The sequence below is a fragment of the Myotis myotis genome, unplaced genomic scaffold (assembly GCF_014108235.1).
Source record: "Myotis myotis isolate mMyoMyo1 unplaced genomic scaffold, mMyoMyo1.p scaffold_m19_p_7, whole genome shotgun sequence".
Classification (NCBI taxonomy): Eukaryota; Metazoa; Chordata; class Mammalia; order Chiroptera; family Vespertilionidae; genus Myotis; species Myotis myotis.
Window position 1 is genome coordinate 67,372,876 of NW_023416379.1, and position 24,592 is coordinate 67,397,467.

The 24,592-nt window shown below is 35.0% G+C and overlaps 1 protein-coding gene across 2 annotated transcripts in view; it reads right to left on the reverse strand.

Annotated features, from left to right (window-relative positions):
- ADGRB3 (adhesion G protein-coupled receptor B3) overlaps window positions 1–24,592 on the reverse strand; it is a 689,753-nt gene that overhangs the window by 50,258 nt on the left and 614,903 nt on the right. For both annotated transcript variants that reach the window (XM_036318196.1, XM_036318195.1), the window contains 4 exons: window positions 8,402–8,552; window positions 5,490–5,559; window positions 3,870–3,936; window positions 1,450–1,535 (listed from right to left, as the gene is read on the reverse strand). In XM_036318196.1, the coding sequence (XP_036174089.1) occupies window positions 1,450–1,535; window positions 3,870–3,936; window positions 5,490–5,559; window positions 8,402–8,552 (374 nt within the window). The remainder of the gene's footprint in view (window positions 1–1,449; window positions 1,536–3,869; window positions 3,937–5,489; window positions 5,560–8,401; window positions 8,553–24,592) is intronic.

Here is a 24,592-nt window from a genome sequence, read left to right on the forward strand (position 1 = left end):
CACATTACATTCATATGCTCTATTATGAGGCAAGAGCCACTTTACAGGTGAGAAGACTGTGGCAGAAAGAGTAGTAAGTAACATGCCCAAAGACACACAACTAGTAGATTGCAGAGCTAGAGCTAGGTACTGAACATGGTTGTTTTTACTTCAAAGCTTTATCTTAATCACTAACTTCCCTACCCCCACAATTGAAAAAAAATTATACAAGTTTATACCAGTAGTGGCAGAACTGAATTCCTATACCCAGTACTCAGTATGATTGATTTATTCTTACATCATTAATCTAGACAGAAATAACTGGAGATGCAATTGCTCCAATTCCAACTGTGGCAGACAAACAAGAGTAATAATGTGAAAGCTCCAAGTTCAAATGGTATAGAAAGCTCAGTGTCTGTACAAGTTCAAGTCTGCCTATTTAAAGATGCCATGGAGACTCATCTGAAGTGAACAAAACGTCTCTAAGAGGGAAGTGATTCCCCCTCAGAAAGGAATCTCTAATGGTGATTTTATTACACCACTGAAGTTCTGATATCAAATTTTTATACTGAAAACCATTAAACCTATTCTTTTACTAGAGGGAAAATGCCTGAACTGTCTTATAAATCATTACACAGATTGTAAAAACACAAAGGACCTAAAATTCTCACCAGTTGTTCATCAAATACTATGACTATTAAATAATATCATGAATTATTAAAGAAATCAGAACAATTGTAGGGTAAATTTTGAATAAAGGTATAAACAGCAAGGAGAAAGCTATAAACTATAAAAGATACAAAAGGAAATTTAAAGTCATTCATATTTCATTTAGGCTTTTACAAATTTTTATGATGCATTTATACTATAACCTTAAAAAGCTTCTATCAATCTGTTTATAAAATGTCGTTGTTATTAGATATCATGATAATACAATAACAATAAATGGTTAAAATGTGCAAGTGAAAATTACAAATCTCTTTCCAGGAAGTTATCATCAAAATGTCATATAGAATGAGAACAATGTTTCATAAATGGTTATTTCAAAAAATTTTCTGATACATATAATTAATCAAAGAAAATGCACTATTTCACCCTGCTGAGGTTTGCTTGTCCCAATTGCATTGTGTCTCATACTGACATTATGTTCAGTCTACCCTCCTGTCCCTGGTGACCAAAACCAGGTGGCTTGTCCTCACGTAAGGACAAGTATTTTAAGTCTAGATAATCTTATCTTACACACAGGCTATGTACACAAACCCAGATTTTCTTAATGGTCTTTTTAATTTTTAGATTTTGGCTACATTACTTAAGAATAGCACATTGGAAACTTGCATGGCAGGATCTACCAAGACAGATTTGTTCATCAAGAACAAAGTTCAAGGCACAGTCAAATGCAGTTTATGATCTGGAATCGGGGTATGGGATTCACTGGTAAAGAACTTTCAAAATCCACCAATTGCAGCTTACCCGGCTCTGTGTTTGAGCTTTTTATCTAGGATCCCATCTCTGGAAACAAGTTTATTAAATACCAAAATGCCAATCACCATGTTGACCTGTCAAACAGAAACAAAGGTTGACCTTTCAATGATAATGAAGGGAATCAGGTCCCTGTTTCTCCTGAAACCCTCCTTTAAAGACTCACCCTAGGAAGCCCTTCTCCAATATGCATAAGTGTATAAAGGAATATGGAACAATATAACAGTGGTGTGTTACTCTCAAGTTTTAAAGTACAGTAGGTACATTTTATTTCCCTGTTTTGTAGTTAACACTGAGTACATGAAAATTCAATTGCCTAACTTTTCATTGGTGCCATACTATGCCAATCTGGCGTTCTTCTTTCTCAGTCACCCCTGAATAAAGTCAATTGGCTAAATGAGTTTTACCCTATGCCTGAGAGTCAAAAGATTTTGAGTCTCACAGTGTGAGGCTGCCAAAGGTGCTAAGGACTTGTCATTGCCCCCAGCAGGGAGAACAGAATGCCTAATTCCTCCTTCTCCTGTGGGGTGGGCAGCATTTTGGTGCACAGTGCTTTTCAAGACAAAGGAGAAAGCCTGTTCAACTCACCAGGATCCTTTAAAAGATGGATGCTAATACCACTTCCCATAATGTGCCTTATTCAACAGGTCTCAGCATTTCTAAGACTCTGACTCTCACTTAAAGGGATTTAAATACAGGTGAAATGAAATCACACACATTTCTCTCTTAAGCAAAATAGTAAAAAGCTGCTGAGACAGCTGTGGTCTATTTGTAGCAGCTCTTCATGAGGCACACCCAAGGTTCTCTAACCTACTCACTTCCTGATCAAGGAATGCAGCTCCGCACTGAAACCAAGATAATCAAGGAAAAACACTTCTTCTTTTTGCCTTCCTACCCCTTGCCCTCCACCATCAACAGAATCTTGGTGCAAATAGGTGAAGACTATATTGAAACTAGTTTTTCACAAGCAGGATGACTAGTTAAGAAAAAAACACACACAAAAATTCTACTTCCTTCAACACACTTTGGCCAAATGAAATATAAAGTTGAAATTTGTTCAACCGCAGGTGTAGGAAAGATCCAAAGCACCTGTTAGGAAGGACTTAGGAAGTGTCACTCTCATAACTTCCTGACAAGATACCATTTAATCAAGGGTCTGATCTTCTTCTCATTATCTGAACTAAGAGAAAAAGTGTATTTCATGGATTCTATTAATTTCTAGTTTAATCATGGGGAGATTCATCACCACCCCAAAACCCACAATTTGGTCTTTCCAGTATACACATACCCTTTGTTTCTTCATTTTAAGGTCATGTATATATTAACCTAGTAATTTAGGGATATAATTCCAGTGATTAAATAAAAATTCAATGCATCAGACAAAAATGTATCTAACAGTTCCAGTTTCCCTATACTCTTCTTTAACACCCATGCCTAGATTTTGTTTCTCTTGTGAAATATTAATAGTTTCTGCTCTCTGTTATAGTTTAGTGGAGAGAAAAATTTAAAGGAAGAAAAAGTCACATAGAGTTATTAAGAAAGATGTTGCTAGCTTCCAGTTTATTGAATGAGTTGTTCAATAAACCAAAGGGATCCAAATGCATAGCATATGAATCTTTGTATTTAATTCAGACCATTTCTTTACTCTCTTAGATTTTCCAAAGACTTACTGGACAAGAAAGATTTGTAATCAATAAATTCAGAGAGAGAGAAAGGCAAATTGGTAGGAATTTTTCATGTTCCTATAATTAAACACGTATAGGAATTATTTTGTAATTCCAAAGAGAAAAATTTTAAATCCTCATGCACAATATATGGCAGGGGTTCTCAAGTAGGGGTGGTTTTTACCCCAGAAATATTGGGAAATGTCTGGTTTAAATGAATATTTCTGATTGTTCAAACTGGGGGTCGGGTACTATTGGTATCTAGTAGGTAGAGGCCAGGGAGGCTGCTGAACATCCTAAAACACACAAGACAGCCCCACAACAAAAAAATAGCTGATCTGAAATGTCTGCAGACTAAGGTTGGGAAACTCTGGTACAGGAATATATATATATTTTCTCATTGATATTTGGTAGCAGCAGCAGTTATGAAGATTAAGAGATCTTAATAACTATGTAGATCAAACAGAATAGTATAAAGGTGAAAAGATCATAGATGGAATTCTATACATTAAAGAAGACTGTCAAAACTTACTCAAACACTTCACAAATAAGAAATTACTGTGAGAGAAATCCCACACTCCCACATTTTATATTCTTCAGTCTTCAAGATAAGAATATTTTAGAGTAATAAAGGACTGAATGGCAGTTGATATTCAAATTTCAATAACAATTCATTGAACTTTAAAATTCAATGAATTTTAGTCTTCCTTGGCTAAGAAAACAACATAAGGTGATTTTGACGTTTACCAGGACAACGGCAGCTGCAGGTCCTACAAACGCGTAGAGTAGTCCTCCTTCAAGAGAGAGCCAGCAGCTGGAAATAACATCAGATAGAAACTAACAAACATTAGTGATAAGTGTCAGCCATGGAGTGTTATGCAAATAACTTGAATTACACACTTAGCCTTGGAATTTTGGCAAGTTTCAAAGCTTTCTAATACACACACACACACACACACACAAAGCAAAGATGTGGAAGAAGCTAAAATTAGAGCAATTCATGAGTGAGAAATGATATATACCTCTCATGGAAAAAAAACTTTTATCATAAGGCCTTTCAGACAGTTAAAGCATTTTAGAGAAATTACTCTTGCTGTGAGATTTTTATATTGACTTCCAGTACAAAGGTGACTATTAAGTTTTGTAAAATGCTGCTTTCTATCCATTATAGAATCTTCCCAATATACTTTTAAGCAAGAACAGTGTGTTTTTAGAGTCAGACATGCCATTTACCCAATCCTCCTTGAGGCCATTGAGATACTGGGCGAAACTGATTTAAAAGCCATCATTACAGCAAACAGGTAATTTACAGTTTCCATGATTTTTTCTCTTCTAGTTTTACTTTTTCCCTAAACTACTGAGAAAAATCACTAAAGATAAGCTTTGATTATTAAATTAACCAAGAGATATAGGTTTGCATTGATAGGAACGTGGTAACCCATTTATATAAAAACATTTCATTCTCTCACAACATAGGTACCTGAGGAGGGCATGGGGCTCATAATGGAGGTTTTGCGAGGTTTCATGAAGAAATGGGAAAGTGAAATAAGAATTCTGAACAATGCTGCAGCATTGACACCCTAACCTCTCTTCAGCTGCACGTGCAAAATCCAGGAGAGTCAAAGGAGGAAAGCATGAGGGACCTACTAGTCACTGCTGATGTAAAGGGTCATGCCCACCATTTCACCCACCTTTTCAATGTTAATTTCAGTCCACAGAATTGACATGCTGCCTTCAAAATTAACAACAATTTAATAATAACTTGTTCGATATTTGTTCTCACAATAAACTTCTATATTGGTTGTGGTGGTGGTTACATGAGTTTGGCATTTGTTAAAACTCACGAAACTCTAAACCTAATAGGGTAAATGTTACTCTATGTAAATTATACCCCAATTAACATTTTTAATCTAGAAATTATATATATATATATATTTATTCATAACACAAATGTATGTTCATGTGAGCATTCAAAGTCTACATTTAGTTACTGTTCTTTACCATATAGTGTATGGATAAAATTCTGCTTTCCCACTTTGAACCTGACAATTTAATGTTAATTTTTAAAAATGAAATACCTGGAGAAAAAAATTCTTCATCTGATAGAACACTTCAGTTTGCCGTTTCTGAGATTGCCACTAAATTTCTATGTTTTTGCGTAAATTAATCTTCAAGCTGATAACATTACTCATTGTACTGTATTTGGTTTTAATCAAAAGCTCCTTGAAATTTGGAATCATATCATCCATAATCCTACTTCTTTCCCCACCCCCAATACAATGCCTTTCAAAGACCAGATTCATACCAAAGGCATCACTGATGATTTATTTAACTACAAACATGATTGATCACTGTGGATAGACTTACTAGTGATCAGTGCCATATCCTTTCGTCCTGGTGAAGCCTACTGATGTGGCCACTACTAATGCTGGTAAACCTGTAAGAAAAACATTGTCACACTTCACACTACGCCACAACCACTGTGCATACTGGCTCGAGAAAAGGTAGGACAAAGTTGAATACTTAAATCGGAGGAATAGCTATAGATGAATCACTTCATAAGGTATGTTTCCATTACAAAATTTCTTTCAACTACAAAACTATGAGAGTGACAGCTGGGTTTTTAACTCAGTGCACTTTCTCTGATGTTGCTAGGTTACCACCACATTTGACATGAGTTTAAAAGAAACTAATAACAGAGATTTAGTATATCTTTTAAGTTATTTTTTCCCCTAGGGGTTCACACTGTTATAAAGAAAAATTATAGTTATAAAATGAGAAAGGCAAAAAAAAAAAAAAAAAGGATATCCTGGTGTGATAGAATATCACAGAAGTAGAACATTCAGTTGACCACATATTGATCCACAACCAAAGTGAATCTTATCACTTACTTCCTTATGTTTTACTTATAATAAGAATGTAGGAACAGGATTAAGGGCCCTAATTAATTATTTCTGTGCTTTCTGATTACTCCCCTTTAATAATCCTGCATGAAGATCAGAAAATATATGCCAGTTTCACAGACCTCTGGATAGGTATCGCTCCATGCATTGCTCAGTCCCCCTTGGCATTCACTTGCCTGCATACCCGCACCAATTTTGACCTAACATCTTTTAGTTATGGCTATATGAATCTACCTTACTCAAGTTCAGTGGAACCTCCCTATGTTTTGGTAAAGAGAGCTTAGTCTAATCTATGTTGTTTATATTCTTTTTTTAAGTTTTGGCCATGCCTTCTTTTCTGAAAGACCATGATTGTAAAATCTATCATCTAACCACCTTCTTGCATTCTCTCCACCCACCTTTTTTCTCTCCCTATCATTTTCCCTCATTCCTGCTAGTGTCTTCTGAGTCTTTTCAAGTGGCATCATATTCCTTCATGAGATTTAATGACAAGAACTATGAAGAGCACTTCAAGGGACACACCATATTTTTAAACAAATACTGCACGCTCTCTTCTCTCTCTCTCTCTCTCTCTCTCTCTCTCTCTATATATATATATATATATATATATATATATATATATATATATATGTAATAAAAGGGTAATGGGTTATATGCTAATTAGACCGGACATCTTCCAGACGTCCTTCCTGACCAAGCCGGGCCTGAGGGAAGCCAGTCCAGGTCCTGGGTGCCTGCCGGCAGCTGGAGGAGGGAAGCAGCCCGGGTCCCGGGTGCTGGAGGGAAGCCTGTGCTGGCAGCTGGGGAAAGGAAGGCTTACTCTTGCATGAATTTTCGTGCATTGGGCTCTAGTATATAAATAATTAAATCATGATATGCCATGTCATTAGTTGACTTTTTTAATTAACTGGAAAAATTTCATTAGGAAAAAACATTCTCTTGGGTCATAGTTGAAGAATTAATATTCTTCCTCCTATACAATTTAGATTTTTAAATGTTTTTTCTAAATTGACTTTGACTTAATAAAACTCGTATGCCACCATTCTGCCCATTCACAGACTTCCTGATAATTTAGCACCATCAGTTTAGCACTTTTGTTACCCAGAGTCATTTAATACTAGCTGTAAACTTGGAGACCAGCTAAAACCTACCCTTATTTAATGCTATTAAATAAGGTAGTTGCCAATCCTAACAATCGCCACTTCAAGGAAAGTCTTCTTAACTGCAACCTATATGTCTTGGATGTATGGTACTAGTTGATGAAAAAATTCAATACCAGTCCAACTTTGAAAGGCCTATGACATGAAATCCAGACAAAAATTTTATGAAAGTGTAAGTAGAATACATTTTCTAATTTCTTAATGGCATTCTCATTTATTCTATTAGGACAAAGAGCCTGAATACATTTATCAGACATGACAGACCCTTGCTGAAACCTGATGAATAATCCTTAAGTGTTCTTGATCCTATTTTTCCCAGCATGAATTATTCTGGTATTGTAATAAATCCACTTATTTGTAGTTTTCCAGGCTCCCTCAAGCATCCTATTCTCCAGTCTCTGGTATATTCAGTATTTGTTGTATATTTGGTCCCAAGTTCTCAGTGTTTTTAGTGTAAGTCTTTTGAAACTCAAAGCAAACATCTTGGGATTTTTCTAAAACTAGTTTCTTAAACTAAACAAATTAATAAATTTTAATTAAACATTCATGAGATTTAATGACAAGAACTATGAAGAGCACTTCAAGGGACACACCATATTTTTAAATTGACCCTATAAAATGCATAGACTTTCAAGATGTCTAATTCATAAAACAATTTAAGAAAAAAAAATCCTATTAAAGATGGGCAAAGAATTAATTAATTCTCAGTTTGTCAACAATTCTGCTTTTCCTTTGAGGCCCCAACTGACTATACATGAGGTTTCATTCAATCTCTAAGTGGGTTTTTCCCCATGAGGCGAATAGCTGTAGTCTTTAATAGTTCTGAGTGCTCTTGGAATGAATTCCTCAGAGTTTTCTTGTGGGACGTCCTTGCCTAGTGTACATGACCTTGAGCCCTGAACATTTTAAAAGATTTTGCACATTCAGAACATATCAGAACACTGCTTTTCTCAGCCTGTAGATACCTCAGGCCTCATCTTACACTACTCACTGATGATTACCAGCTGTCTATGTAGTCATCCAATATGTATTCCTTGTTAAAGTTCCAAATGCCTAAAGAATGTTAAAAAATGGCCAACTTCATATATTTCCACTTCCATATATCAAATTACATACAAATTAAAGCAGTCTTAGAGTAATTATGCTCTATTGCTTTATTATATAAGTATTCAAAGTCATCTAACAAGATCACGGAAGGGTTTATTATCATGCTTACCCCATCCAAGGCACAAAAAGCGTTTCCTTATAAGCCGTGTTCTAATTTTTCCAGTTACAGCCATATATGACTGCCAAGCCTCCGTCAAAACCCAACAGAATGAAGCCAAGAAGAAAAAGTGCAAAAATGCAGTGGTGGTTGTACAGATGCTCTGTGGAAACAAAAAAGACCCATGGTGATTATGGAGGGAATCATGTGTCCTTCAGAGGACTGTTAATCATTCCAATGCATTACTTTTATTTCAAATATCTACCGCCCCTCTGTGACAGAGTAATTATTTACAGAAATTAGAAACCCTGTGGTCTTTATGTACATAGTACGTATGATTAAAAAAAATTCTCTTTGTGTGTTCAATTTTTTATGAGAAGAAGCCTAAATGTAAATTTAAACTCAGGGGAAATTAAAATTACTGCTTTACTTGAATGTTTTCTTGAAATATAATTATGGGAATGGTCCTTTCTTTGGTTTAATTTAAGTTACAGACATCTCACATAATTCTTTGGGCTACATTCTTTATCCTTCTTTTTTGGCTGATAATTCTTTGTTGTTTTATCTGCGTGGAAGTTAAGATTACATAGCAACAGCCTTTGAAAAGGAAAAATTACTTTGCTTTTATACAAGTGTGATATTCAAGGTATAAGAACAAAGCATAAAATGGTTTGGCTAATGGCCTAGTACAAAATAACATGTATTTTAAAGCACTTAATACATTCTCTATGTTATTACATTTACATTACAATGTGTGTCTTAATCAAATCATTTTGAAAAGCTAATCTAGTCTCTGGCAGTACACAGTCATGATTTCACAGATATTTTATGCAACTTAATCCCTCTGAATGTGCCAACCATTAGTTATTTGTGACTTGTCTGCAAAGATGAGCAACTTCATTTTGGTAAAGGTGGCTACTTATTTCACTATTGGTATAATTTCTTTGTGTAAATCTTGTTATAAAGCAAGTCTTTATAAACCAGAACTAGTAACCAAACTAATTTTCCCTTTGTCAGTTTCAGTCTTACTATTTCTAAAAAATGAAGAGAGTAAAACCCAGAACTAGAAAAAAATAAAAACTCATAGTAAAGCAATAAAAATACAACCTTCATCCTCCCACTTTCACTCCACACTGCTAAAGCAGAATTATCTTTTTAAAATTTAGGTCCAAATTATTCACATTATTTGCTTATTCTGGTGAAATTCACCAGATGTTAATTTAGCTTTCCAATTCTTTTAATCCTATATAAAGAAATGTATAATATTTATCTTGCCAGATTGTTTTAATAATGAAGGATAATGTATAGAAGCTGAGTAGCGCTGCGGTAGGCATTTAGCAAGTACTCAACTGACTATGGCTATAATTATCATCATTTTTAATAGTACTAACAAAGGAGTTACCATTTTTTCAGTTTGCAATTTCTTATTTCACACAGGACTTAAACCTACTTAGTACTTATGTTTATTCTTACAAAGATGATAACTCAGTATGATGAAGTATTGATTCCTAGAACCCTCTTCCTCACACCTTTACTCCTGTTTCAGGCATAATGTCGTAGCTTTAACCAACTGAGATTCCCGCTATATGTGAGACATTGAGGTTTAAGTTTAAATATCTCCAGGATGACTACTTTGCTCATTCCTGATCTACAGTAGCTGATCTCATTTTGAATTTCAAAGACCTCTTCCATTCAATATCTGAAGACTAGTTATACTTTCTAATTCACGTGCCATTTCCTTCCACCAATTTATCTAAATTGTGTGGGCTAACAAACCTATTCCTTCTCTATTTTTAAACTATCAATATAGGGTTATAAAAAACAGTGTAAAATGTTGAAATGTTAATAATTGCTGGAAGCCCTGCAATTTTATGATAACAAAATTCTCAAAGTCTCAATACAGAGACTTCTAATTTGCTTTCTATATATGATGTTTCCTGATACTTTAATTCTAATACAAATTGAAATACATGTAATTGGGGGATACTGACATTTATTTCAATAAACTCATGTGTTTCTGGACAACAATGGCTACAACATGTGTGGGAAAATATATAGTAACTAGATGAGAAAAACCCATTTCGATGGGTAATAGCATTTTACTATGGTCAAATGAATATTCATAAATGTCTTGAAATTGCTCCAAGTATGCAGGTAGACTATTTCAACCTAAGGCATGTGTGGATTATAAAGGTTTAAAAACGACAAAACTAATCTTACATGAAGAGTGTACCAAAATCTAAGATCCTGAGAAAGAAAGAAAACAAGCTATATTTTGCTTCATCATCATGTGAAGAATCAGTATAAAATCAGTTACTCCACATAAAGAAATGCACACTGATTTGTCTACTGACATTTTATATTTGCTAAACTATTGTCACCTGTCCTGTTCTTGTTACCACTGGCCCTACTGTCACGGCCTCCAGAGTTAACAGCTTCTCGGTCTCCGTGTGTCTGTTCTTCAATCCCACCACAGCCGGGTCTTCACAGCTCACCATACCAAATATGAGATTCATGGACACCTCAAGCTCATCACCCTATTCTTCTGCTCCACCTGCTTTGTCAAATCCCAATCTGGTCCTGCTTTATAGCTGACGAGTGTGATTAACAAATATTGCACAACTTGAAAAGGTTTCTAAATTGGAAAACTGAGCACTGTTTATACCTCTCACCCTTGCGTATACCCTTCACTCCAAATCCTGAGACCACAGGAAAGGTTGCATAAGATAACTGGAAAGAAAAGTATAACCTGTGGTAGACTAGACACTGTCAGAAATGCCTAAAAAACAGAACGCAGATGAGCTCCCATTGGAGGATACCACAACACAAAGCTAGATATTGGGAGCACAGATTAAGACATGGGAAGTGGGAGATTTAAGATACATAGATGACACAGAGGTCCTAAAATTGGTTTAAAAGTACTTCCAGAAGTATGAAAGAGAGGAAACTGGGGGGGGGGGGGGGGGAGGAGGCACTATTTAAGGAAATACTATGGGAAATTTTCTTAGGACTTTAAAGATCCTCTTGGCTAGAGGTTAAATTAAAGATGAAACACACACATACACAAACACCCCCTCTAGATATATTGTGACAAAATTTGTGAACATCAAGAATAAAGAGAAAAATCTTAAAAAGCTGTCTGAGTCAAAAGAAATAAGACATTGGACTCCATGTGAGCAACCCAGGATACAAGACAATAGAATAGTATCTTCAACATTCTAAAGAAAAAATAACTTTGAACATAGAATTCTATACCCAGCCAAACTATTATTTGAGAGGCAGAAATAAAGACGTTTTTAGAATCAAAAGGAACTTTGAAGTTTACTATCTCAAGATTCTGTCTGAAAGAACTGCTGGACAATATAAACCAATATTAATCAGAAGAAATCCAGGAGGAAGGAATGAGATAAAAAAAAAAGTAAAAGAAGTAATGGATAGCAAAGAAAGGAATAAAATACAATAAGTACAAATAAATGTTCACTATTTTAAAAATATGCAAATATTAGTATTTACATTTTAAAATATAACCAGTTGGGCATAAATACTAAGATAATATTAATGAGGGTTAGAAGGTGGGAGAGATGAAAGTTACCAAGGAGCAGGGGAAAATGAAAGTAAGCTGAACCTCTTTTTTTTGTTCTCAGGAATATTAGAGATCCTGGTTAACTCTAGATGTTAGAAAGAAATGTTTGCGCATTTATGTTAACAATGTTTGCCTGCCTTTGCCTACCATAACATTAGCCTTACATAGAAAATGAAAATAGGCTATTTAAAGAAATCAGAAGAAATGTAATAAAGATAAAAGCGGAAATTAACAAAATAGAAAATTTTTAAAAACTTTAAAATTGATCTACAAAATCCAAGCTGATTTCAAAGGCTAATAAATGCCAGGTGGGTACTGATAATACCAAGGGGAGCCCTTTTTGAATTGTATGATTGTCTTACCACTATGCTGTCCACATAAAATTAATACAAAATAATAATAAATGTAAACTGTAATTGAAAAAAGAGATTTATTTTTATTTTATGTTCTCTTTCTCCCAAGTACCCTACTAGATTTCATTTCTTAGCCCTGTGCAGGTAGGGAAGCATGTCACCGAGTTCTGGCCAAAGGTATATGGGTATCATTGATGTATACCACTTCCAGGTTATTCCCATAAAATGACCTATGAAGTCCTCCATGCTTTTACTCTTTCCTTATTAGTATCCAAACACAAAGCTTCAGTTAGGAGCTCTGAGGCCCCAGAAGACATTAAAGCATCAAGATGAAAGAAATTTGTGACACTGAATGCACATATTAACTCTAGTTGCCACACATTAGACTGTGACATGAGCAAGAAATACACTCATACCATATAAAGCCAAAAATAAATGTCACTTTGGAGTAAAAAAGGTAGGTGGTAATAATGTTATTATTTTGTAAATCAATCAAAATTATAACTAATGTTTGTCAGATTGGCAAAAAATATATTTTTTTAATGTGCCACAGAATTTTAGTAATTAGTTTATGTGTGCCATGAGATAAACAAAGGTTGAAAATCACTATATTAATTGAATTTTATAACTAGCCCTGTTGTCAGGGACACTGTATCAGTTTTCATTGAAATGTCATTTTAAAAAAATTGAGGACAAATCAGAAAAAAAGAAACAGGACTAGGGTGAAAAAAAGTTTATCCATAATGGAAAAAGCATTTTTTATTTGTAGTAAGAACTATGCCCCCATCTTGAGCCAAAGGGCCTCAAAAAGTTCCAGGCCTCAAAAAAATGAAGGCAGCATGAACTAAAGAAAATCTGGTTTTAGCAACAACAGCTGCTTATAAAGACATGATAGCAAAATTACATGATATGATCATCAAACAGGTGGTCTTTTTTGTTTGGTAGTGGTGGGGGGTGAATTCTCAGTAGTGAGTATTAGTTTATTAATTCCTTTACTCTAAAATGTATGCCATTAATTTTGTATTATGTTTACCTAGTTTTGCTATTTGCTGATGAATAGTTTATCTTTTGTTCATAAACTTGGAGAATCTGGAAAATAATAGATCAATAAAAACCTAAACCTTTGGCAAGTGTGATTTTTTTAAAAGGTGGTAGACAAGACAAAATAAATAATATTAAGTTATTAAGGGCCCTGGCCGGGTGGCTCAGTTGATTGGGGTGTCATCCTGTACACTGAAAGGTTGTGGATTCCATTCCCGGTCAGACCACATACCTAGGTTATGGATTAGATCCTCAGCTGCAGTGTATGGGAGGCAATTGTTTGATGTCTCTTTATCTCTCTCTCTCTCTCTCTCTTTCTCGCTCTCTCTCTCTCTCTCTCTCTCTCTCTCTCCCCCTCTCTCTCTCTCAAAAATATCAATGAAAACACATCCTTGTGTGAGAATTAAAAAGTAAATAAGTTAGGCTATTAAAGGTATCATAACAGAAGAGCATGTTATATACATAAAATTGAAAACCTACATATAACAACATTTTTCCAGAAAAACATAAATAATCAAAATTGCTTAAATGGCCCTAACCAGTTTGGCTCAGTGGATAGAGCGTCAGCCTGCAGACTCAAGGGTCCCAGGTTCGATTCTGGTCAAGGGCATGTACCTTGGTTGCGGGCACATCCCCAGTAGGGAGTGTGCAGGAGGCAGCTGATCGATGTTTCTCTCTCATTGATGTTTCTAACTCTCCATCCCTCTCCCTTCCTCTATGTAAAAAATCAATAAAATATAGTTTAAAAAATGGGTTAAATGGATATAAAAAGTTATCTTAGAAAAATTGAAAGGTAATAAGAAAAAAATCCATCAAATGATAAAAATTTTAGAAAAATTTATAAGCAAATTCTAACAAATTTAAGGGATATATAATTCCCATTTTATAAAATATTTCCAGGCCACAGGAAAAGGTTAGCGACATCTGACTCATTTTACAATGCTAGCATAACACTGACACCAAAATAAGCAAAAAAACTATATGCCACTTCACTTATCTACATAAAAGTTAAAGTATTAAAAAAGATCAAAGCCAGAAATACAGTAAAAGGATAATAAATTGCTATCAAATAAGTGTGTCCAATAATGTAGGATGAGTCAACATTAAAAATTATCTTAATATATAACTTATTGTATTAACAGATGCAGTGGTTCTCAACCTTCCTAATGCTGCGACCTTTTAACAGTTCCTCATGTTGTGGTGACCCCCAACCATAAAATTATTTTCGGTGCTACTTCATAACTGTAATTTTGCTGCTTTTATGAATCATAATGTAAATATCTGATATGCAGGATGTATTTAGGCGGCCCTTGTGAAAGGGTTGTTCGACCCCCAAAGGGGTCAGGACCCACAGGTTGAGAACCGCTGGATTATAGAAATAAATAAATGTGAAAACATTTGATAAAATTCAAAAACCCAATTATTTTTAAAAAATCTTCTTTGCAAATTATGAATAGAGAACAATGTTACTTAATAAAGTTTATCACTTCAAAACCTATGATGAAAATCATATCTAATAGTGAAATATTCAAAGCATTTTCATCAAACATGAATTAGAGAAGTATGTCCATCACTACTTCTATTATATAAAAGATCCTCACCAAACAATACAAGAAAAAGCAACTGGAAAAGCAGAGATAATACTGTCATCATTGTAGATATAGCCTTATTAGAAAATCCAAGAAGATAAATTTGTAAACTATTAGAAATAACAAGAAGAATCAATAAGGTGGCTGGATATAAGATTAACATGCAAAAATTCTATTTCCTGCACATAGGTCAATATACAAAACGAATTTTTCTGCACACCAAAATACCTACTGGAAAATGTAAAACAAAATTTCTAATTAATCATAACAGATTTATCTCTCTTCTCCGTCCAAAACCATGTTAAAATGAACAAGTTATTCAGCCACAGGAAAAAGAATATAGGTGGCAGACAACAGTGAACTCATAATAGTGTGGTTAAATTCAGAAGATGTTGAAGGAAGAGGGTATAACTGACTCATAGTAGCAGAGAAAGTATAGCCCAAATGCTTGTAGGGTGTGGGGATGATGTTGAAAATACTGACTGTAATAGACCCATAACTCTGCAGACCGTTAGAAGAGTCTAATAGTTGGGAAAAGTAGAGGCCTAAAGGAGAACATAAAATTACTAGTCTAGTACATGGGACTGAAAAAGAGAAAGGTTTGAAAAAGTATATACATAATAGCTGAAACTGTGCTTCTTACTTAGCTTAAAATGTAACCCTACACTGTAACAGGGATGTTTAATCTCTGGAAAATGGAATCAATTGGACTCTAAACTCAAGCACCAGTCTTATTAGTGAGTTGATGTACAAGCAGACACACATGTATGTATTGAACCATAGGGCCCTCCTCTCACTCCTACTCTCAGAATGTCGGCAGATCAGAGATTAAAATTATTCCCTAGAGAGGGAAAAAATCTTCATACTTTGGCTCATCCTTGAATAAAATACTGTCAAATCTACCTTTCAAGCCCTGGCCAGGTAGCTCAGTTGGTTAGAGCATCGTCCCAACACACCAAGGTTACGGGTTCAATCTCTGGGCAGGGCACATACAAGAAGCAACCAATGAATGCATAAATAAGTGAGCAACAAAGTCTCTCTCTCTCTCTTCCTCTCTCTCGCTAGAAAAAAAATCAATTAAAAAAAAAATCTACCTTTCAATAAGTCTATCTACCCATGTAGAGCTTCAAGTCATTTTTTAGAGCTTTGCTTTTATATATGAATACACAGCCAAGGATAGTCAGATAATTGAGAAAACCTTCCAACATGAAAAAAAAAAAGAAGCAAAGAAAAATAAAATGTGGGGAGTGGGGAGAGACAATAGAGGTAACAGAAAATAAAAAACTTCAAAGAAAGACTAAGTTCTTTAGAAACGCAGAAAAAAATTATACCTATAAACAAAATTCATAGGGAAAGGTTATGAGGCAAAAGAAAAGGTCCTATTAATAACAACAACAAAAACTATAAAACAGCTCTAGCCAGTTTTTCTCAGTGGTTACAGTTTTTCCCATGAACAGTCATGGGATTGATTCCTGGGCAAGGCGCATACCTCAGTTGCAGGTTCCATCCTGGCCCTGGAGAACCCAAGTGGGAGGCAACCAATCCATACGTCTCTCTCTCAAGTAGATGTTCCTCCCTCTCTTCCCCCATCTCCTTTCCACTCTATTAAAAATAAAAAAATCAATGGAAAAAAATATCCTTTGGTAAGCATTAAAAAGAAAACAACAACAACAAAAAAGACAACTATGAAATAACTCAAATACATTTAACAAAAACGTGTAATTGCTTCACGTAGAAAATTATACCTTTTAATTGCAAGACACAAAACAAGATATGATTCCATTGAAAATATATTATGTACATGATTTGGAAGACTTGACATTTACAGCATATAAATGTTAATCTTACCCAAACTGACAAATATATTCAATGTAATTCCCATCAAATCCTGATCACATTTTAAAATTGTTATTGATTTCAGAGAGGAAAGGAGAGGGAGAGATAGAAACATCAATGATGAGAGAGAATCACTGATGGGCTGCCTCCTGCACACCTCCAACTGGGGATCAAGCTGCAACCTGGGCATGTGCCTTGACCAGGAATTGAACCTTGACCTCCTGGTTCATAGGTCAATGCTCAACCACTGAGCAACACTGGCCAAGTTTAATAAATTGTTGTTTTTAATTTGACAAGACAATTCTAAGTCATAGAGAAAACCAAATACAAAGAATAATCCAGAAAGTAAAAAAACAAACAAACAAACAAAAAAAAAAAGGATAAAGGGAGAGAGGGTTGTTCTAATGATATAAAACAGAATAATATGTAGTCAGATGATCACCATCCCTGGTTTGCACATGACAGTTTGAAGAGATGAAGTAAACTGGCCAACATTCATGGTTAATTTTTGAGAAGCATTGCCCCTGATCCAGAGTTTGTGCAATTTCTTAATCTCCTCACACTACCTTTTCACAATATGATTTTTTTCATTTATAGTCTAAATTTTACAATCATTTTTATCCTTCTCAAGCCCCAGCTTTCTATTTTACTCTCTTATACCATGTGACCTTAACTTCTACATTACTGATGAGGTACAGACCGTTCATATTCTTGACATATCATATTTCCTGTGCCCTTCATATTTCCTGTTCCTCCTTTCCAAAGAAGACCCTTCCCCTTCCAGGTGATGGTGTAATAGAGCTAAGAGGCAGGTCCCTGGAGTCACACTGAGAGTTCACAGAAAATGAGTGCTTCATTTACTGTTTGTTACTTAAAATCTCCATGCTTCCCTTTCCTCATTGCAAAAAATGAGAATAACACCACCTACCTTAAAGGATTGTTGTAAAGATTAAATGGCATGATGGATATAAAGAGCGTAATCCATAGTGATGACTCTTGATCCCATATTTGGACAACTGTATACTCTCCTCATTTAGTTAGTGCCTATATTCTTATATACATAATCTTTTAGCCTACAAATCTGTTGAAATCTCGATTTCAACCAACCAACCAACCAACCAACCAACCAACCAACCTCCTTTATATTGGTTTATTCACACTGATTCTCAATAGATGGTTCTCTCCCTTTCCAACTGTGGTCAAATTTCTTGAAAGGTTCAACTATATACATCAACACCTTTAATACACTCACATAGTTTCTTCCTGCAATCTAGCATCTCCTCTGAATTGCCCTTCCTGGGGAATTACCCATGACTTCCTAATTTCCAAAGCTAATGAATGGTTTATTTTTTTAATTTGCCATAAAAACTTCAGACCTCAACATTCTCACTTATAAATTATGAGATTTCTACTGTATGATCTTTAAAGGCTTTCCTAGCTCTAAAATTCTACTATATCATGAATATTCTCTAATTAAAGATTTCATCAGGTTATTCACTTCTTGAATTTATTTTAGCAATTTATGTTTTCCCAGGAAATTATCCATTTCATTTATATTTTCCAAAGTAAACGATTGTATATAATAATCTCATGAGTTTTAAGAAATACTATTTTTCACATTTCTAAGGATGCTTATCCATGTTCCTATTTCTTTTTTTTATGTATATTTTATTGATTTTTTACAGAGAGGAAGGGAGAGGGATAGAGTCAGAAACATTGATCAGCTGCCTCCTGCACACTCCCCGCTGGGGATGTGCCTGCAACCAAGGCACATGCCCTTGACCGGAATCGAACCCGGGACCCTTGAGTCCGCAGGCCGACGCTCTATCCACTGAGCCAAACCGGTTAGGGCCCATGTTCCTATTTCTTATTAGACTGATAAAAGATATCTGTTTTACGTATTTCAAATATTAATGATACTTTAATTCCAACTTGAAAACTATTATTACACTATTATAGTGATAAATTTCTTAAAGTGCGAATTATAATAATTTACTTTTTTTTTGTCTGGCAGAGTTCCAAAAATTCTAATACCAAAATACTATGTTTACCCTATTCCCAACATTCAAATAAATCAGAAAAATGGTGTTAGCCTTTGAAAATAAGCAATTTTAGACACCTGCTTTATAAATATTTCAAAAAGCAAAAGAGAAAATGCTTTTGATGAGAGACACATGATATTAAAAAAATCCTCCATGGAATACACAATGTAGAGAAGCTTGCTTTTGCTAGAAATATAATAACTAGAAATTGAGGTAAATCATGTTAGGGGGATATTTTGAAACTCTCTAATAGTATCAATATCTGTATACTTTAACTGATGTATTTATGAATAAATCAGAAATTATTTGCAGTTATTGCAACATTTCAACAATTTTAGACAAACTGAAATGATTCCTCCATATGAAGCAATTCTTATTTGATCCATTTAGATTATTTCCTCCACTCACACTGATATGCCTGTAATAAATACATTAGAAATATGTATATCTTGCTATTCACATGGAAAAAACATGTACAAGACACATATAATTCTGAGATACATTTGTAACTGTTTTCAATGAATGATACTTTGGGGGAAAATTCTGGTTCATCATCATAGTTATTTCAAAGATGGCCCTTTAAAAGCTATACTATAATTGTTTATTTACATTATTCAGAAAACACTAGTTATTACAGACTAAAAATGAATTATTCTGAGAGTGAAAATGATAATGGATAAAAAGGGCTTTGCACAAAGATAATAATCACAAATAACAGGTGCTCAAAAATGACAGCTGTTAATAATACCAAAATTAAAAGCTTAATCAAATATGTGAATGATTTGTATTTGGCAAAACAAACATATTTGAAGGTGTTTGACTGCATTCTAAGAAGTGATGAAAAACTAACTTATCAAGCACTTATTCTGCCTTAAACATCAATTTTGCAACAATGATGAAAAGTAAATATTGTATGAACAAAAAAATAAAGCTTAGACAGGTTAAATAACCTGTGTGAAGTTACACAGGTAGCAGATGAAAAAGCTTATGCTCTTTTCGCCACGGTATGTTGCTTTGTGCTGTGAAGTATCTTGATTGTGGTAATATTAATTTTAATATCGTTTAACTACATTACTTAAGGCACCTCAAATACTTTTTAAAAAATTATTTTTATTTTTAATTTATTGTTATTGTTGAAAGTATTACAGATATTGCCTTTTCCCTCCTTCCCCCTACTGACACCCTCTCCTCCCCGCTCCCTCCCCAGGCCTTCACCACAATATTAGCTGTGTCCATGGGTTATGCATTTACATGTAAGTTGTTTGGTTAATCTCTTCCCACCCCACCCCCTTGCCTCTGAGACTGGTCAGTCTGTTGCATGTTTCCATGTCTCTGGATCTATTTTGTTCATCAATTTATTTTGTTCATTGCATTCCATGTGAAAGTGAGATCAGGTGATATTTGTCTTTCTCTTCTTAATTTCCAAAATACATAAAGTACTCATACAACTCAACAAAAGGAAGACAAAAAAATCCAATTAAAAAATGGGCAGAGGATCTGAACAGACACTGCTCCAAAGAGGACATACAGATGGACAATAAACAAAGAAATGCTCAAAGTTGCAAATCATCATAGATGCAAATTAAAACAACAATGAGGTACTTATCTCACACCTTCCAGAATACCTACCATCAACAAATGACAAGATGGCAAGGATGTTGAAAAAAGGGGACCCTACTACACTACTGGCAAGAATGAAGGCTGGTACAACCACAATGGTAAATAGTGTGGAGTTTCCTAAAAAAATTAAAAATGGAACTTCCACTTGGCCCAGTGATCCCACTTCTGGGAATATATCCTAGGAAACCAGAAACACCAATCAGAAAGGATACATGCACCCTTATGTTCATAGCACCATTACGTACAATAGCTAAGATCTGGAAACTGCCCAAGTACCCATCAGTAGATAAATGGATAAAAAGGCTGTGGTACATTTACACCATGGAATACTATGTACCTCAAATACTTTTTGAAATAAAATAGTGTGTAGCTAGTAAATAAACAAACAAATGATATTACATGATGGAGTCTCATTGTTCAAATCACCACCAACTAAAAACAACAACAACAACAAAATCCAACATTTAAAAGTAGAGTTTTGGTACGTAGACTCCATCAACATATGTGCAAATGTACTTTGAGATTATCAGGATACATCACCACAGTGCAAATGAGAGGAATTATTAAAACTAGTTGGTGTGGGGAGGCATGAGACTTGGTTGGAAAGTTTGTAAGAAGGACATTCCGAGAAAAGGGAAGTGTGCGGAAATCTGCCCACCATGTTTATTGGAATTCGGACTTAGGGGAGTGCCGAAGACGGTGCCCCTGATTATTCCTTGACCTTTCCAAACAAGTCTGTGCATGTGCAGACCCCCAGGTGTTTACTGGAATCATATGCTTAATCTTTGAGTGTCCTTGCTTAAAGGACACTACAAACACATATGTCCTCCCAATATTACTTACCCTACTGATTGTATCTAAAAGATAAACTTTATCTCAAACTGTTGCTACAATAAAAGCCTAACAAGGCAGGCAATCGAGGCTGTCTGGTTCCTTTAGCCAGGCAGTCCCTTAGTCCTCTCTTTCACAGCAAACAGTTGTGTCAGAGTAATCATTCATTCATTGCTCAGGGTCTACTGGTCAGCCCCGGCAAGTGGGCACTGTGACCTATGGTCAAGATTTCATTAAATGAAATGAAATGTTCTATGTATTAAGGATTCAATCAGAAGCTTTTTGTTATGCCACTTTATTCAACCTCCCTTATTCCACAGCTGCTGTGAAATGCTACATCAACAGCTATATCATTTGTAGACAACTGACAAATGTGTCTCACAGACCCAAATATTTAGCATTTTCTCTCTTGTGTGTACTGGAAACTATCAATTGAAGATATATGATGGGCTTTTAGTTCTTTCTTAAAAACTCTTGGCTTACTATTTAACAGAAGTTGCAATACTTGATTTTAAAGCTATGGCACAAAACTATGATGAGAAACATTCTATGATCCACTTTTTGTGAAAAATGTTGGAAATTATTTTCTGCATTATCAAAGTCTCTGTCATAACACTGGCCCTTGTAAGTAAAAGAAATTGCTAATATGAAGTCATTTATGATATTAAATAGTTAATGAATAATCAATTCAAGCAGTTTATAAATATGAGTACCTCAGACAATAATAACATATTGGTTAGATTTTATAATTTAATATTAAAATAAAGTGGCACTAATAAAAAGAAAAATACTAGAAAGATGTCAATAGAGATAAAAATTGGTTCCACAGATGTCGAAAAAATGTGTCTTGCAGAAAACATGTTCATAATTTGAAAACCTTAGAAAGTTTTTCACACATAACAGGAAAATCTGATTCTTGGAAATGTGTCCTTTGGGAATCCAAACATGTGTACACCATGCATGGCAGATGTTTCATTATATACTGTTATCTCCAGGCTTAGGAGATAACAACTTTATTCAAAATGAAATATACTTAAAATCATTTGCTAAATTAGGCCAAGAGTTCAATGAAAGCTTTACTAGTAATTCAAAATGTGTTATAAGCTCAAAGATACCTCTATGAATTAATTAACACTGTGTTCTATATCTGTAGAAGGAACAGTTTATCAGTGGGTTTATAGCTCTGTAAGCAAGCACCATAAAGGGTCACTCAAAAAGAGGGATAATACTAACACATACATAAAGCTGCCTTCAACTTGTAACAAGCGAGCAAACAAAACTCTGTCACCCTGTTGCTGGAGTGTCTAAGCTTTGAAAATATTTCTTTGATGACTTGGAAGGCAGAGGAAGATAATGCTTTCCTATCAGGACCTTTATTTATTCTGCTTATCAAGTGTAATCAACAGTCTATTTTGTGTCACAAGACTTTTTAAATGTGGAATGAAACCAATTTTGGATGAAATGGTCTTTGGTCTGAGAGATAGGCTAGTATTTCTCAACTTTGGTTGCACAGCAGTGTAACCTGGGGAGCTCTAAAAAAATGAGTATCAACATTACCCCCTAAGTTTCTGATGTAATTGTCCAGGTGCAGCCTGAGTGTTAGAACTGTTACGGCTCCTCAGATGATTCTAATGTTCACCAGGGTTCACAATCAGCAACTTAGACAGTCATGACTGACTCTTGGCAACTGAAGCTTACCAAACGAGTGACCTTGAACCAATTATTCAGCTTCTCACAGCCTTAATCTTTCATCTGTCAGATGGGAGTGAAAATATTACCACATACGGTCATCTTAAAATTAAAAATAATAAGTGTAAGTGCTTAGCTCTCACTAGGTTTTAAGAAGTATGAACAATAATGACTATGTACACAAATTCTCAACCTATTATAGTAACTTATCTAGATTTAGCCAGTTCCTAAAAATCTAAAAAGAGGAACAAAATGGAGGTCTCTGCTATACATTCATATTTTAATTTAGGATGCCATCCGAATTGATGGACATTTTCATAAAGCCCGCTTTGAAAACAAAATCAAATAGCTAATAATGAAAGGTGTAAAAAAAAAAAGAAAAGGCAAAAAATAGAGTAATGCTGTCATTGCTGGTGTGCAGGAGGGAGGCAAACTATCATTTGACTGGGTCCTCTGAACTTCTCCAGAACCCTGAGGAAAATGCCTTCTGTTGAACCATACCACAGGTGAATTGTGCTAAATGCCATCACTGGACCAGTTATGAAACTCTGGGGATGATGACTTGTGGAGATCTCAAAGAACTTGTACTCCAAAGTACCAACTTTAACCCTGAGATAAGAGACTCCCGATTGTGCCTACCTTTCAAACCCCTATCTGCTTCTATCTGAGCCATCCAACCCCAGATATTTCAAGCCCAACATGTCTAAAAGTGAACTCGTCACACTTCCTCTTAAGACAGTTCCTCCTTTTGTGAAAGAACACCATCATCCACAACCAAGAACCTAAACATTGTCCTTATCATTCACCCATTGCCAATTCCTGTTTGACTATAATTAATAATAATATCTCTTACCTCTGTTTGCATGACCCTAGATGACCCTGAACTAGTGGTGAGAGAGTGACATTTCCTGGGAGAGATCACTCTTCTGTTGGCTCTTGGCAGGAATAAAGTAACAGCTCCAGAGCTGGGTATGGCAAGATTCCCCTGCCCCCTCCCCTGAACAAGTTAATAACAGAAAGATCTTAGAATACATCTGGCATACACTAAGTGATAAATATACATATGAATTGTAGTTATCATTACTTCTACAATTATTAGAAGGTAAGGCGGATATGCAATATATTTTTACAATGAGAGGTATTAAAGTATGTTTACATGTTAAGGAAAGGAACAAATAGAGAGAAATTGTGAGTCAGGAATGAGAGGGCTACAACTACTGGAAAAGCGTGACAGAAATGAATTCTAAAGTATATGAGAAGAACAGGCCTTGGATAAGAAGAGAGTCTCCTCTTGATTTAAAACAGGTAGGAAAGTGGGATTGCTGGGTCAATTATCCCACTTATAGGAATATATTTCAAGAAATCAGAAATACCAATCAGAAAGGACATATTCACCCCTATGATCATAGCAGCACAATTTGCAATAGCTAAGATTTGGAAATAGCCTAAGTGCCCATCAGCAGATGAGTGGGATTAAAAAACTGTGGTACATCTACACCAGGGGTCCTCAAACTTTTTAAACAGGGGCCAGTTCACTGTCCCTCAGACCATTGGAGGGCCAGACTATAGTTTTAAAAAAACTATGAACAAATTCCTATGCACACTGCACATATCTTATT